We start from the raw sequence: 16,130 nt of genomic DNA, 5'->3' as shown, positions 1-16,130 counted from the left end.
GCATACATTTGCACACACAAATCAAAGAAAATGTATGCTTTTGCAAGAAAACATGCACATTTAAGTATTTTCTTTTTAATTTGACCTAGTTCTAAGCTAAACAAAACAGGTAAGTTGCATAATTCGGTATCATTAATTTCAAGCCTTATATTAGTTAAAGCAGAGAATAGTCCTATGACTGAGGTATAAAATTCTTAGTTTAAACTCTTTCCAACCCCATCCTCTGGAAAAGAAACTCAACAAACGACTACACTATGACTTTTAGAGGATGAAATATTTTATTTATAGACCTTTTTTCAAAGCAGACATCTGTGCTTTCCCAGCTATAAAGTCAAGTCACGACAGGGAAAGCAAAGATGGGAATGGAGAGATAAATACATTGTTTAAAATCATCTGAAATGGCCTCATGGTTATTTTCTGTCTGTGTTTTAGTGTGTGTGTGAACAGTCATACACACAAGTCATCCCGGGTGTGTTTGGGTTATGACAGGGCACACACACGCCACATGAGGGTGAGGGCATCTGCATGTATGGATGTGTTATCTCCTGCTGAAGGCTCAGGACAGGGGCCGCTGCTGACAGGAGGACAGAGAGGAGTGAAGGCACAATATGATCTCTTATAGCACTCTTCTCCTGTTTATTGTGAGATTTCAGAGGTTCATTCAAGACTATTCTATAAAAGAGGAAATGGAGCCTCTTTTCCATGATGTCACTAGCAAACAAATGCTGAGTATTCAGGATGTTCTTGTGAAATGTTAGAGAACTCTCATGTGAACGTAAATGGGCAAATAAACATGCTTTGTATCTGAATCCGTGCAGACAGTTTTCTGTTAATGATGTTCTAAATGTGAGATTAAAGATCAGTTCATATCCTCAAATGCAGACTGCTGAGATAATGGAAAATAAACCCAAACTTGAATAAACTTGAATCCTGAAGTAAGGCAGATAAATAATTATCTCATCAGAGTTGCACTGACGCATTTGTGTGGTTGCTCATTATAAGGAGGTGGTTTACGTCTGCATGCATCTTGCTAACTCCATACTGAGGAAGTGAATCAAACTCCGCTAGCATATTGCTTAACTGGTAGAATAAACTTGTTAATCGTGGATTTTTTTCCTTCCAAATAATGAGGAACTAAGAAATGGGCAGGGAATTACGAGTCTGCAGATTTTGAAGCAAAACCACAACTGAATGTGTGAAGGAGAAAAAGTGAGAGTAATGATTGATAAGAACAAGTTGATCTTTTAATCGTCTTATGGCATCCCTTCAGCAAAGATTCAAGGCAGTCAAAAAAACAAGGATAACACTATTTTCTATAAAAACTAAAAGGCAAATGGTTACTGTTAGCCTGCATGTTGAAATAACCATAACCATGAACAACTTTACATTCATTGTGACTATTAATAAATAAGAAGAGAGACCCTTTTCATACGTCATAAAATTGATCTTTTACAGGCTTCTTCTATATAGCAGAGGACCTTTAATTAGGTGTAACACACAGGCTTACAGAGAGGTAAATGAGGAGGTGAGATCCAAAGCTGTGATTAGGAAACAAGCAGGGACCTTTGACTTTGCCATGTGTGATACTGCAGCCTAATTATCTCCTTGTATTATGGAGCATCTGGATATATTATTCTATCTATATGAAATCCTTTCTGCAAGAAAGAAATCAGCATAACCGTCTGTCTCATCTTAACATGACTTAAAACAGCAGTTGATCTAAAGTCCCTGCTAAGGCTGAGGTCGATGAGTAACAGACTCCTGTAAGTTCATTAGAGGAGGTTTGACAGTTTGGCTCCAAGTGGCCCGTGACTGCATATTTTACAGGCGCACCACTTCAGAAATTCAAAAAACAATCTACAATGCCTCAATAAATCAGTCCAGTCTTACTCTGGAGCTCAGTTCAGCAGTAAAGTGACAAGATGAAACCGTGTGCTGTTCCCCTTTAAGTCTGACGATAAATGCATCTTCAACATCTTCAAATAAGCCAGAAAAACTTTAAAATCCTAAACTTATACCACATTATTTAAGTCTGCAGGCAGTTAAAATCCTGTCATCACTGAGCACAACTGGAGACTCCCCTACTTGTCCTCTCCACTGTTGGGGATTTTGTACTTCTTCAAGAACTCGGCGTGTTTCTGCCGCAGGATTTCTGTCTGTTTCTTAAAACCATTGACCCTAGGAGAAAGCAAGAAGGGAAATTTAGACCTAACTCTGATATCAAGCAAATAAATCCATTAACTTACCACTCAAACAGGCCCTCACACTCAAGACTATTTATTTTAAAAAGTTCACTCACTCACCTGGCCCTCTCTTTGGACTCGTTGTAAATTTCTGTGATGATTCGGTCTTTCTCATCCATGAAGTTGGTGTGAACTTCCTCCAGTTTCCTGAAGAATTAAGGAAAACACTTTTAACCCCAAAAAATGTGTCGCTCGGCAGGCAGCTCTGCACGTTTGGTTGTATTTATGAGTTTGTACAGCTGTTAAAACAGCTACACAGATCATAAAGATGTGAATCTCCACAAACAGAAGTGGCACAGAGTCAATGTGTAAAAACAAACACAAGACCACTGGCTGGGAGCTTGTGCCAAGAGACATGGCACAGAGACATGTGCAAATACAATCATGCTCTTCAGGATGTGAATGTGGCGCAGAGAAAACTCAGAAACAAAATGTGCTATTTCTTATTGCTGCATACTTTTCTGTCTTTCTGAGATTCACTGAATTAATAGTGGATTATTTCCCTTTCTATTGTTTTTATAGGCATTACAAAGTGGTGGAAATGCAGTTAAAATACAGACAAAAAAATCAGCAAATACTGTAAGCATCCTTTTTGTTTTTACTTGAAGAAGATGATGTGGGCTCCGATGCTGAGCAGCATGGTGATGATGCAGTAGCCCACCAGGCGTAAGTTCTTCCTCCTCTTCCTCTCCCATTCCTCTGCAGTCGTCCTGTGTGGCTGAGATTGATGAAACTGCTCCCAATAACGCATGCTCTCCTGGGCTTCCGGGCTGTTAAAGAAGCAGGATTGTGATTGGATGGTGATATCAAAAACTGACATGGGATGAAGGTTAAACCCAGACTAAATTAAAGTCTTGATTGAGGCCCTAATCAAAGTCTTTTTTTGTTTGAATTTGCCTCCTTACACTAACGTATACTGCCTTGCGGGATGAATGTCAATTTGAAGCTACAAAACAGAGGTTTCAGTGTCTAATTCCAAGTCTAATTTTTAATTACTGTTTATAACTTTTTCAGCATGTTTGGGCCAAAGATTGAGGTTGAAATATGGCGTTGATATTGTAAGTAGAATGCCTGAGGGCACTATCAGGTATGAAGAAGGATTGACAAACCCAGTTTGTGCTCTGGTTGTCCTTGCATATTACCAGAGGCACGGGAAAATAATTTGATGAAGTCTACACCTTTAGGGTGGCATACAGGGTGGATATGGCAAGCAAGCATGGCCTGGGTGTACTGTCCAGGCTGGTGGTAGGGTTGCCACGAGCCCCTGGTTGTGCTGTTGATGCTCCAGGGGCCTGAAATATGCCGCTGGTCTCCAGCCGTATCCCCAGGGGTGAAACAGTCCGGACAAATGAAATGCTGATGAACCTGACCTTGGCTGCCCAGATGTATGTGTCGACATGTGTCGCCCTCTCCCCTCTCAGAACAATTACTGATATAGATGACTCCTTGGTGCCCTACATGCTTAAAAATTATGCACATGACTGTATCTCTTGTGCAGAAATGTTATAATCTTGCCCTGTGGCTGTATAAATACCTATAGCATCAATCACTGCAGTGCCTGAATCAAGCAACACTTGTGCACATACATTAGCAAGTTTTGTCCTATACATTTAAGAGTTATCAAGCAGTGTCTGAGGCTTTAGTTGCTCAGTATATCCACAGGAATAACATAAGTGTTACTGGACAATAATAATTTAAGACAAACGTTTTCTAATGAAGTATACCTGCAGTGAAATGTCAGCTGCTGTCTACTAACATTATCAAAAAAGTGAAGCAGAAGGGTAGATTACATAAGGCTAATGAGCGAGCACACGCTGACAGACTGTGTCTTCACCTGGCTCTGTAGCTGGTGTGACTGGAGGTAGATCTGAAGGCCTGGCCCCCGCCATATGGATGTTTGATTTTGAAGTCATACTCTTTCCTGCTCATGTCCTTGCTCAGCACTCTGTAGGCCTCGTTCAGCTCCACAAACTGGCTGTGCAGTGCAGGGTTGGATGGGTCGCTGTCTGGGTGTAGCTGCATGATGCAAGGATTAGAAAGTAATGAGCTCTGCTGACTTAACTCTGAGATACTCCACTCATCTTGAATACTTCTATGATAACAATAATGTTCTGATTGTCTCTGTTAGACTAATGCATGCAGATGAACCAGTTGAACTCATAACCTTGTTTTTTTTTTTTTAAAGGGTGAGTTGTTTCACCCTTACTTCTGCCAAAACCACAAGGTAAATACACACGCACATCCTTATTTACACTGGGAACCACAATATAAAAACAAACAGCTAAGGAGCCCTCTGTGGGAACAGCTCGGAGCAGAAACTGTGCTGTGATAGGCTGCCCTCATGTGGCAACATTTTGTCATAACTTAAAAGTCACATTATGATCTACCTTCTTAGATTTGTCAAAAAATGCATGTTTGATTTCCTCCAAGCTGGCATCAGATTTGACTCCCAGGAGGTCATAGTAGTTCGCAGCTTTTCTGGGGCCAGAAAGAAGAAAAAAATGGTGTTAATCATGCACATTCAATAAATGAATACTTATTCAATTTTATATTATCATAGTTCTATATATTTAAATTGAACAGAAGGCATTCTAGCTTCACATATTTAAATAGTGTACCTGTGTACATAGCTTTGTGAGAAGAGACGCAGTCCACTCTTACAGCACCAAAGACAACTCTGACATAGTCTCAGCTGAGCCTCCAACTGCATAATGGAAAATATCTCAGGCTCCACACAGACTATCTGTGGATAGCAGACAAATATTTAGGCGTGGGCTAATAATGAAAAGGCTGTTTTATGAGATTACAGAAACATTTATAATAAAATCATTATCCATGATACCAGACGTTTGGTCTATGATTTAATACTTGGAAAATCAAACTGGCTACCCGTTTGGACCTGCCAGTCATAAATTAGGCAATTCATTGCATAAATTGGTTAGATTCATGAAACTAAGACAGTGTACAGGTGATATTTTGCAATACATATTCTATCAAACGTATCCAGAACACAAATGCTTTCCAAAGTATGGGTACTTTTCTATATTATCAGACATTAAAATAAGTGCTTTTTAAAAATATTTGGAAGAAAAAACTAGACTGATAGCTGAAATTTTTACAACCTTAATCTATGGTGAACAAACCTCATAAAAACACTTCACCATAGTTTGACTAGGTGTATACTAACTGTCACAATTACGAATGCACAATATATCAGGATGACATTGTTATTGGCAGATATTGGCTTGATAAGTTAAATATGGATGTCAGCTCATAGGGAAATTTCTGCCAATATTTAAAACCGATGTATCAGCCATACAAATCAGCAGTATAAAATATATATTGGCAAAAATACATGCAAAATATTCAAGTGTACCATCATGTAAAGGGGGTGCCCCACTCTCAATTGGGCCAACTCTGAGCCCTGAACATTTTGAATAGAGCCTAAATCCTAAAAAAACTACTAGACTGTCTACTTCCCCACTCCTCTGTCAGCTCTGCTTGAATCAGCCTCTTTTACATGGGAGACACTTGGGGTTCTTTAATATAAAAAGGATGTGTATATAAATTAGCACAAAAAGTAAGGATATTTGTGTTTGGTAGATTAATTATTTGTTGTAACAGTGCTTCTTGGTAATACATATCTGGCTGGAAAGCCTGTTTATTTCCCTTTTAAATTGTGCCACTTTCTCAAGGAACATGCATTTGTGGGATGAGCAGCAGAGCTGAGTATGTAGCTGGCGCCCATGAAACATTTGCCAAATCTTCTCTGCCGATGCCAAACAACTTTTTCTGCAAATCACTCGTTTGATGGATTAGATGACTGCAATCTGAAGAATCCAGGCATATTGGCAATTTAGATTGATTCGTTTAACTGACAAGAGACTCAGTAGCATTTGGAAGAACCACAAACTGTCACAACAGCCCCACAAATGCTGGTTGAACAATGGGGTGCCTTCCAACAGCAGGGTGTGACCAGCAATGAGGAGGAGTTGCCAGGCTGTAGAGACTGTGTTAAATTGCAATTTGTCTTGTTTTGTCAGACTTCAATCATCCAATCCACCAAACAAGAGTCAATGGCAGAATCCACATACTCAGCTCTGCTGCTCATCCCACAAATGCATGAGTTATTATTTAAAAGGGAAACAGGCCTTCCAACGGTATAAGATTTATTGCCAAAAAGCATTGTTACAATAAAGAAATAATCTACCAAACACAAATTTCCTTACTTTTTGTGCTAAGTGTATCTGTATTGGCTAAAATGAGTTTACTTATTAGTAAACATATTGATGTTCTTCAGTAGACAAATTGACTTTTCTGTGTTACAACACAAATAAAAACTCCTGAAGTACACCAAATCATCAGTATGCAATATGCTATTAACATTACTATCTTCTAAAAGAATTAAACACAAAGAAATGTGATAGATTAAATAAACATGAGTCCATTACATTAAGAAAATGTAAATAATCTATTCATATCTATGTCTGCAGGTGTGTCATTATGGGGAGACCCACCTGTTTTTACCTGATCTTTTACGTTGAAAACAGTGAATGAAAGGAAAGCTGTCAGCAGTTGTCCCTCATTTCTAAACACGTGACACAGGACAATAACAGGGGACGAGGTGACTTTAACATCTTTTGGGGAAAAGCATACTTTAACTGGAAAATGACCACTCTAAATACTGATTCTAGCATCTCTTTAAAAACATGCTTTAACATTTAAAATGATTCACTCAAACGTGCAGGTCTGTTTTTGAGGGGCGTGTTTTGCCTCGGTCTTAGTTTTTACAAAATGTGCAAAAACTTACTTTCTCGCTGTGTATAATCAGATACAGAGTTACTGCTGTGTGTGCACATGAATCCTTACAATTAAAAGTAAGTCAAACACACCAGACAGCGTCACTGAATTTCTAGTAAGGACACTTTGTTCTGCTGCCTGAGCAGCTAAGCTAATGCTAGCCTCTGTTAGCTCTGTGTTACCGACAGCCCGCCTATGATTCTGTCAGGCTGTGCTCACTGAACTATTTAGAACAAACATTCAACTGTACAACAACATGGCAACAAATATGAAGCTAATATCTGAACAAAGAAAAGCAACATACCAGTTGGGCTCTGTTTCATAACAGTAGCAAGCTGTTCTGTTTTGGGAGGTTGCATAAATGCAGGACAGTTAAGCTAGCTACATTTACACCGGAAGTAACGAGATACGATAAATACATGAATAAATAAACTTGCTATATATATATATGTATATTTTTGTTTTGTTTTGTTTTTTAAAGAAAAAATAATAATGGTTATTGACAATTATCATATATCGTCGCAAAATAATTTTCAAGTTGTCAAAGTAGCCTAACCCCAGTTAATTCCATAGTTAAGAACTTTTACATAATGCTTTCCACTTCCTTTACCATTTCATAGTTCAGATTATTTCAACAAGTTATTCTGCTGAAAGTTAACAGGAAAATCCCCTTAAAATGTGAAGTTCCCTCTTTATTCTATTGTTGTAAACGCAAAAATTATATTGTACTGTGTTATGTATACCTTTTTGACACTTTTAATCAGGTTTAGTAGGTATATTGTTTTAATTGGTTATCATATATGTCTGATATACTTCAAACTCTATCATAGATTTCAAAGCAATTCAAACTAGAAATTATTTTTGTCCCCAAAATATGTCATCCTTTTGTTAGATTATTTAATGATGGCTGGGGCCCTTCAGCAGGCTTACCCTCCTTGTGGAGGGTGTCAATGATTGTCTCCTGTCAGCAGTCTTCCCTGTGATAGTGGTTTCCTGTACCAAATATGGTAAGAGAATGAAGACTCAGGAGACCCTTGCAAATTGGACTTTTTCACAATATTCAATACTTTGAGATGGTGGATTTTTAATTTTCATGAATTGGGGGCCATAACCAACACGATTTTACTTTGTATGAGATTAATCCAGAATGTATGAAAATGTAACTTTCTGGAGTAAATCACAGGGAAAATTAACTTTTACTTGATACTCTAATGTTTTGTGATGCACCTATAAGTAGCTCAAAAGCTGATCATCTCTCAAGCCACACGTCCCTAAAACATAACAAGGGGCTTTTATTTTGCAAACAACAGGAAGCTGATGTTGGTTCAAGGCTGCTTAACACATCGCGGACACGCCCCTGCACGTGCAAGTTTTCTCAGGATTTAAACCTAGTGTTGCCGTTGTCACGTACAGAGACAAACTGTGGATTTTACCATGTGGATGTAGAATATCCTAAACATTCAAATAAATAAAATCAAATGAACTATTTTGAACCCGATTCGTCAGAATGAAAAAATATTCAAATCTGTAAGTCACAAGGAAACCTACAATTTAGACTCTTGGCCACTAGGTGGCGATATTGAGCACCATGTACCTCGGTTTAGTGAAGAGGAAGAAACTATAATCTGCACTTTTTTTGCCTCTTCCCCCGTAAATGATCTGCTGCTTCCCTGAAAGGTAAGGTGAAACTCCCACAAGTTTAATCCTGTAAATACGAATAATTAATGAAGTAGTCACCCAATTTTGTAAGGGTTATTATTTAACTAATGTAATTTGATTGGTTTCATCATTCTCTGATGATACTGAGCTCAAAGTTAACATGTGAATGATCAAATACCGACCCGTGAACACCTTGTAAGACTAACACAAGTGACTAATAGTGTCTTAATAACAGCACGATGGTAGGAACATCTGCTTGGTTGGCGGATTAGCCAAATTGTCAGTCTTCACGTGGGCCCAAGCAACTGTTTGCAACTTAGTCAGCTCTGGTCTGGGGTTCACCGGAACTGATGCATCTCACGGACAAATGATAACACTGACAGATCAGGGTCCCTCTGTGGTTACCAATAATGAAGCTCCTGACATGGACGCTTCCCAGCCTTATAGTACAACATGGAGCACTAATCACACATCCCACAGGTAGGGCTTTCGTAGGCTTCAGAAAGTTTCTGGTCCGAGGCAGGACAAGGTTTACTTTCTTTTGCAAATTTCCGTTCAGAAATCGCAGCTGAGATTCCAGACCAATGGAGAATAACACGCGTGCACTCTAGTCCAAGAGGAATTTTGGTTTTTGACCCAAGCCTTAATCACAACATGTTTGATCCTCCTTCCAGCTATTCCCATGCCATTTGTACTGGAGAATGTGATGCTATTTATCTTTCATAATATTTTTTATTAGAAAAACGTGTATGTGCAGTAGTGTAGTCATATGTCAGGGGAATTAAAGAAACTAACAAGCAGAGGTGGAAAAAAAATCATGACTATTGCCTCAACTAGTTACTTTGGTTTAAATTTGCTTAAGTAAAAGTAAGAGTGCTGGTCTATAAATCCACTCGGGTCAAAGTAAAAAGTATTTTATTTAAAGTTTACTTTCAGTACTGAGTAAATACTGAGGAGTTGTACAGTAAACGCTGATCTTTCTCTATTGGCAAGTACCTGAAGAGAATAGCTCACCAACCAGGTTGTTCAGGTAAAGCCACACCTCTAAATAAGGTAAAATACACAGCCAAGTTAACAGTGTTAATTAAACTCCTATCTAGTTGAACACTTTAAAAGTGTCTGTATTTGTTGACACTACTATAGTCAAACTACACTTTTGAAAGTGAATTATTTTAGTCTGACAGATCTGCAGTAACTCTTGAAACTCTGTGACAAGGTGGGTCTCCTATGGAAGAACAAAGCAGAGTGTCAACCTCAGAGCAAGGCACTGAACACTGATGAAGAATATGGACTATGCATCCTGTATACAGGAATTCAGGGGATAACTTCATTCATGGTGCTACTGTATCTCACACAAAAACAACAATTATGCACCAGAAACAAAAGAACCCCAAGAGGGGTCACTTTAGATTAGGAATACTCAATTACAGACATTTTTTGAGTAAATGTTATTAGTTACTTTCCACCCCTTGTCACAAGATCTCAATTATATTTATTTGAATGTTTGCAGAGGTAACTGGAGGGCCCTGAACACACTGTGACAAGATGTGGCCCTTCATAACTTCAGTTCTTTCATTGAAGGCCATACATGTAATAAAGTGGCAGCTGGTGAAAAAATGTATAGTTGGGGCTTACCCAGATCTATTCAACTACAGGACACATTGTCTCTCATTTAGTCAAACAAATGAAAGTATAAGAATAACATTTTACTCTGCAGTTAAACATACAACAATCATTTTATTCAAATTCAGACTAATAACACTTTCAAAAGCTCACCAGGACATACTAAAAAGGGAAGATTTAGTAAGAGATATCGTTAGTCTCATAGCATAATTACCTAAATCATATTTTAAGGTTTTCAGAAAAAAAGAAAAAACTGATTTTGGCAAACACTGGATTTTTTTAAATTTATACTGTAACAATAAGTTCTCTAATGTGTGAACAAGCAAAAAAAAAGAAATAGTGTATATAGTATTTAGTGGTATATAGGTGTAGGTATATAGTGATTATGGACTGTAACAAGCTCTCTGATTGGCTGAGGATATAGGCAGTAAGCACCGTGAATCAGCAACATTAGGAGAGTTGAAATATACAGATATCACAATTTGGCCGAAAATGAGAACTATGCTATGAGGCTAACAATATGCAACATTGTCAGGGACCAAGCAGTAAGGCAAGAGACACAGGAGCACTTTTAAAGAAATTGTGCGTTTTTATTTTACCCAAAGGAAAACCAAACTAACGTATGAGAACTAGACCTATTTTCTTTGGTAACATTCTGCTAAAAAACCACAAGGGAGACTTTTACAGCCTGTGCTGTGCTTGAATAGTTTTCTGATTTCAGGTTTGACTTGTTGGGTGTCCACCTAAACTAACACAATGAACTGCTCATGCCTATTATCTCTTGAGTGTGTTCTTGGTGTTTCTGTTTGTACATGAGGAGTTGGGTGAAAGAGTGAGTAAGTACCTCTGAAGACAGTGATTTAGTGGATTTTTAACATTTTTAGAATAAATTCTTTAAAAAAATGTTGATTTTTCCCTCCTTTTAAAGTAATTTGGATTTTCTAAGAGGCAAATTTAGGATTACATGAAAGAAGTATGAATTAAAGGAATAAAAAAGGCACACTAAAGAAAATAATACACTAATTAATGAATCAGGCAGTACACTATTTATGTTGAAAAATACAAAGGGAAAAAAAATACAAATATATAAATATATAGACATAGAAAGGAATAGAAACATGAATACATTTGAAAATTATGCTTATCCTGCCCTATCTAAATAAATGCAAAGGTGGAATTAATACAAGTGTGGTTAAAAATTAAGCATATCATTTTACGTTCCATTTTATGATTATTATTGTACATTTAATTATGTTATTTTGTTTAACTAGTCATTCATTTATTGTTTTATTGGTAGCATTATGAAGAGATAAATGGACCCACGGGGGGTGACCGGTGATGGATTCTGACGTCTCATTGTTGCTGCACTGCGCTGCCTGGAGGGGGCTTCTGAAGTCTCAGGTACATGTGGAGCTCTCAGACAGGTAAGAGCTCTTAACTCTGCAGTTATACAGCTCTAATCTTTTTTTATTAAGCTTCACACATGGCTCAAAAGTGAAATACCTGTAGACAGGTACGCTGTTCATATCATTTTGTTGTGTATTTTGACAAAGATACATCACACTGAGATCACAAAATAAGCCAGGAGATTGTATTTATTTATGTTAAAAAACCTACCATAGACCCAAAGGAACAGTAGCTTTGAAACCAAACATGAGGTCAGACTTATACTTTGCTGAGAGGGAAAAAGTCATAGCCAGCAAACACTAAGGTAGACTGTTTTGTAAAAATGAAAAAGACTTTAGTAAATGGACTAAAGCATTTCAACTTACACAGTCCTCCACATGTTTACATTTTTTAATATCCAAGATTGACTTGAGAGCCTCTCTGAGAAGGTGGGCCAACAGTTGCCCACCCCTGATGATATAGAAGTTATGGAGATTTAAACTGCAATAAAAAAACTACAGTGTGTTCCAAATATGATTCCAATTAAACAAACAATAGATTTCTGTCTATTGTGCTGCTTCTCCTGTCAGTTTCCACCACTGACATCAATTTAGACTTTTTGTTCTGGTCATTTGTTTGCCAGCCTATTAACTACTAAAGGAGGTTGTTCCACAATATTAAGCGTCACAGGTTTCATGCAGTATGGTAAAAATAAAGATCTTTGTGCAGCAAACAGGTATTTGAAGCTGCTGGATCCTCCAGAGGCCTTCTGATGTGAGTAAAGCTGTATTTCAGCCACCCTCAACCAATGCCCGCAAGGAGAAACTATTGCAGTGGGCTCAGAAATATATGATGACTAATCTCATACAGTTTTATTCACTGATGAACACCGTGCTACACTGGACAGTCTAGATGGATGGAGTTCTGGATGGATAGTGGACTGGCTACCATGTCCCTACAAGGCTGCAATGTCAGCAAGGAGGTGGTGGAGTGATGTTTTGGGCTTGAATCACAGGAAGTGAGTTGGTAGGGCCCCCTTAAAGGTGCCTGAAGGTGTCAAAATGACCTCAGCAAAATATGTGGGGTTCCTAACTGCCCATTTCCTGCCATGGTATAAAAAGAACTGTGCCTTCCAGAGTGAAATCATTTTAATGCAAGACAACGGCCATCCCAGGCTGCAAAAATACCACTGAGGCCTTGCTGCTATGGGCATGAGGGGGGAAAAAATGATGTTGTTGCCACCATCATCCTCTGACCTCCAACTTATGGAGAACCTGTGGAGCACCCTTAAAAGGAACCTCTATGAGGGTGGACGGCAGTTCTGCAGCTCTGGGAGGCAATTCTGGCATCCTCAAAGGAAACAAGCAGAAACTATACATGGACTTAAAGTTCAATGGATGAGAGAGTTGGTGATATCAAAGAAGAGCTCCTTTGTTAATATGGAACTTGATCTGTAAAGATGATTTTGATTGAAATAGCTTTAATTTGAGAAAAATTACCCCCTAATGCAAAAATGACAACAGATTTCTGTTTTCAATCCTTTAGAAACTATTGACTGTATTTTGCATAATAATTTGGAACACTGCATTTTATTTTTTTTGCAAAAAAAGTTGCCATTGTCATCATTGGTAATTTTGTTGAATAAAATCCAGATTGCCATGTTGTTGCTAAGAAAGAAAATCCTGGTGACTGCCAATTATAAAGACTGTTTAAGAAAAAATGAACAAAAACAATATATGCATAGTAATTTGGAACAGTGTAGTTTCCTGTGAATGAGCGCATATGTTATTATAGGCATACGCTTTGAAGAAGGTGTTAATTGAGTCCTGTTTAATCCTAATTTTCATAATAATCTTACTTTCAGTGACTGCTTAAGGTGTTTTTTTTAATGTAGCCAAAAATCATCAAAGTTTTTCTTGGAGACTTGTTTGGAAATCTTGGACTCTGTCTAAGAATGTTGCAGCTTTTTAATCATCTAAAACAATTAAATTGAATGAAGGACACCAGAAGTCTTGTGATTTTTGTTGATGCGCCATATGTGCAGAGTCCTCAAAGTGTGTGGCCTGGGCTCAAATCCAGCTTGCATGTCATTCCTAACCCTCCTCTCAGTCACAGACTTTATCTTCTGCCCTGTCCCCCAAATAAAGACATAAAAAGCTCAGAAATAAAACTTTTTGAGGAAATAGAATACTTTGTTGAAAGGTCAAACACTGATTATTATGACTTGTGGTGCTTGTTTTACTTCCTCAGGTATAACAGGCAGACAGATCCGACCCTCGAGCGTCAAATAGAGGAGGTGTGGACTGAGCGGGTGTCCAAGGAGCCGTGGCTTTTCAATGGCTCCAAATTCAGACTACACTCTTTCTGCTTGGCCTCTCCATCCTCTGTGCCTCACCCACCTTGCACTGATTCACCTGCCATCCCAGAGTCAGACGGTTCAAGTGACCAGGAGGGGAAATCTCAAAACAGCAGACAAAGAGCTAAAGAGGATGTGAGAAGCAGAGATTCTCTTTCTGAGGCTGCTGAGAGCAATTTGGACAAAAGAAATGAAATCACACCGGCAGCTATTGTGTCAACACAAAGTACAGCAGATTCAGGCCCACTCCTCACTCTCAGACTGGGCCTAACGTGCTACAAGGACTACCTGGGGACGAACTGGTCCTGTCGACAGGCAGAGCTGCGCCAGCTTGGAGAGGCAGAGTTCAGTGATCCTCTGGCGCTGCTGGCTCAGCCTCTGGGCGTGGGTGGAGTCTTGTGTACAGGTGACGGACAGGTGGTGCTGATCAGAAGGAGTCAGAGAGTGGCGGAGGCGGGGGGGCTCCTCGACATCCCAGGAGGTCACCCAGAGCCAAAGGTGATGCCTTGTGTCGTTGACCTGCCGTTATTTTAATTCAAGTTTGTGACTGTTGTGTTCCTCTTTTTCTACAGCCTACATGCTATCAGACGGTCACAGTCACATTTTTAAATGCAGAAGAAAAGGTGATGTGAGCTGGGAAAGAAATGTAAAGTAAAGCTGAGTTATTAGAAAGATAGAAAATAACTAAAATCATACTCAGGTTTAATAATTGTAGTTTCTAAAAAATCATATTTTGGACTTTTAGAATGACGACCGCTTCATGTCTCTTAAATAATGTATTTCTACCCATACATCTTTGGAAAGTGGCTCTCAGTTTACACCCTCCCTTTTAATAGTTCTCAGGATTTACACCAGCTTCTTGACGTGATGTTTAATATATTTCTCCTTAGGTGGTGTGTGAGAGGCTGGGCCTGGCGCTGCAGGAAGAGCAGATCAGTGTCAACATGATGCAGCCGAGCACAGTCGTCTCAGAGCTCTTTTCATCCGTCTGCGCTGAAATCAGAGATGAGGTAAGGGTCCCTGGTCATTGTGTTTTCTGGCAGATCCATTTCCTGTTAGAAATGATCCTCAGAAATCAGGAGGGGTCCAATTTTTGTTTCCAATTCCGTTATTATTCTGTTTTAATGAAATACTTCAGGAAAAGGAAATGATGTGACTGATTGGGAAAGGTAACAGATATCTATTCTTGCCCACATTGTTACCTAGAGCTCATGTTTGCTAAAGGAGGCAGATACCCATGTTAAACTAATGCATCTGTGCATCCCTGTTAAAATTTAGGGGTTTCTGTGTTTCTGCAGGTCAACGTTCCTCTGAGCGTCCTCGGAGAACCCGTCTTGATGGGCGTCGCTCTGAATCACATCAGTGCCGGCAGACCTTCAGCTGAGTTCTACGTCAGGTATGCTCTCCTCCAGTGTTTTACGACAACATTCATTGTTTGAATATTTATCTATCATTGTGTTACTAAACTTGTGATTGATGGCTAAGAAACTCAGTCCCATGAAAAAGTAATAAACTAAACAAAGGGCTGTAGAGTGATCTGCTACTCACAAAGCAGTATCAACAGGAAAGGCCATTTTTAACAGCTTTTCCCCCTCATTATGTGAAATTCATCCATGACACAAAAATGGTGGATTACTTGACATGTTTTGTTTTGACTGAGAGCCCCCCTGATGGCCGAATTTATACTCTGAGCGTTTAAAGTATATGATGCTAAGCTACTTGTGTCCATAGTTGCTCATTGTCTTCAGATGAAGTCAGAGCATTGTACTGGAAAGGAGGAGCAGAGGCCAACGAGTCTACAGAAATCATCTTCCTCAGCAGAAAGGTAAGAATTCTGTCCTTAAAGATGTATAAATGTGTAGAAAGTAGAGTGGATATAAAGTAAAGACTTGAATTTTGCTGTCTCTGAATTTTGCAGGATGTGTTGCAGTTGGACATACACAGCCCTCTGTGGTCAGAGCTGTGTCCCTCAGCTAAAGGAGCCGTGCTGCTTTATCAGACAGTGAAGCCTGATGGAGAGTGACAAAGAAGCGAGAGCACAACACATCAGGGAAAATACAGAC

General features: G+C 38.9%; 2 protein-coding genes across 4 annotated transcripts; one reads left to right on the top strand and one right to left on the bottom strand.

Moving 5' to 3' along the window:
* Positions 1 to 1,222: 1,222 nt before the first annotated feature.
* On the bottom strand, positions 1,223 to 7,435 carry dnajc4 (DnaJ (Hsp40) homolog, subfamily C, member 4). 2 transcript variants are annotated; one of them, XM_041798171.1, is made up of 8 exons: positions 7,348 to 7,412; positions 6,761 to 6,831; positions 4,862 to 4,986; positions 4,631 to 4,721; positions 4,078 to 4,259; positions 2,846 to 3,013; positions 2,304 to 2,390; positions 1,223 to 2,178 (listed from the first exon to the last, which is right to left on the bottom strand). In XM_041798171.1, the coding sequence occupies exons 3-8, from the start codon at positions 4,951 to 4,953 to the stop codon at positions 2,082 to 2,084; spliced, it is 717 nt and encodes a 238-aa protein (XP_041654105.1). In that variant the 5' UTR covers positions 4,954 to 4,986; positions 6,761 to 6,831; positions 7,348 to 7,412; the 3' UTR covers positions 1,223 to 2,081. The 2 variants fall into 2 exon arrangements, with proteins under 2 accessions (XP_041654105.1, XP_041654106.1); XM_041798172.1 differs by lacking the exon at positions 6,761 to 6,831 and having other exon boundaries at positions 7,348 to 7,435.
* A 1,154-nt stretch (positions 7,436 to 8,589) lies between these two features.
* nudt22 (nudix (nucleoside diphosphate linked moiety X)-type motif 22) lies at positions 8,590 to 16,126 on the top strand. Of its 2 annotated transcripts, XM_041797741.1 has the most exons (7): positions 8,590 to 8,720; positions 11,623 to 11,749; positions 13,962 to 14,565; positions 14,958 to 15,077; positions 15,366 to 15,463; positions 15,799 to 15,892; positions 15,986 to 16,126. In XM_041797741.1, the coding sequence occupies exons 2-7, from the start codon at positions 11,664 to 11,666 to the stop codon at positions 16,088 to 16,090; spliced, it is 1,107 nt and encodes a 368-aa protein (XP_041653675.1). In that variant the 5' UTR covers positions 8,590 to 8,720; positions 11,623 to 11,663; the 3' UTR covers positions 16,091 to 16,126. The 2 variants fall into 2 exon arrangements, with proteins under 2 accessions (XP_041653675.1, XP_041653676.1); XM_041797742.1 differs by lacking the exon at positions 15,986 to 16,126 and having other exon boundaries at positions 15,816 to 15,881.
* Positions 16,127 to 16,130: the final 4 nt, after the last annotated feature.

Source organism: Cheilinus undulatus, linkage group 10 (assembly GCF_018320785.1).
Source record: "Cheilinus undulatus linkage group 10, ASM1832078v1, whole genome shotgun sequence".
Lineage (NCBI taxonomy): Eukaryota > Metazoa > Chordata > Actinopteri > Labriformes > Labridae > Cheilinus > Cheilinus undulatus.
This window is presented reverse-complemented; position numbering and strand designations above follow the sequence as displayed.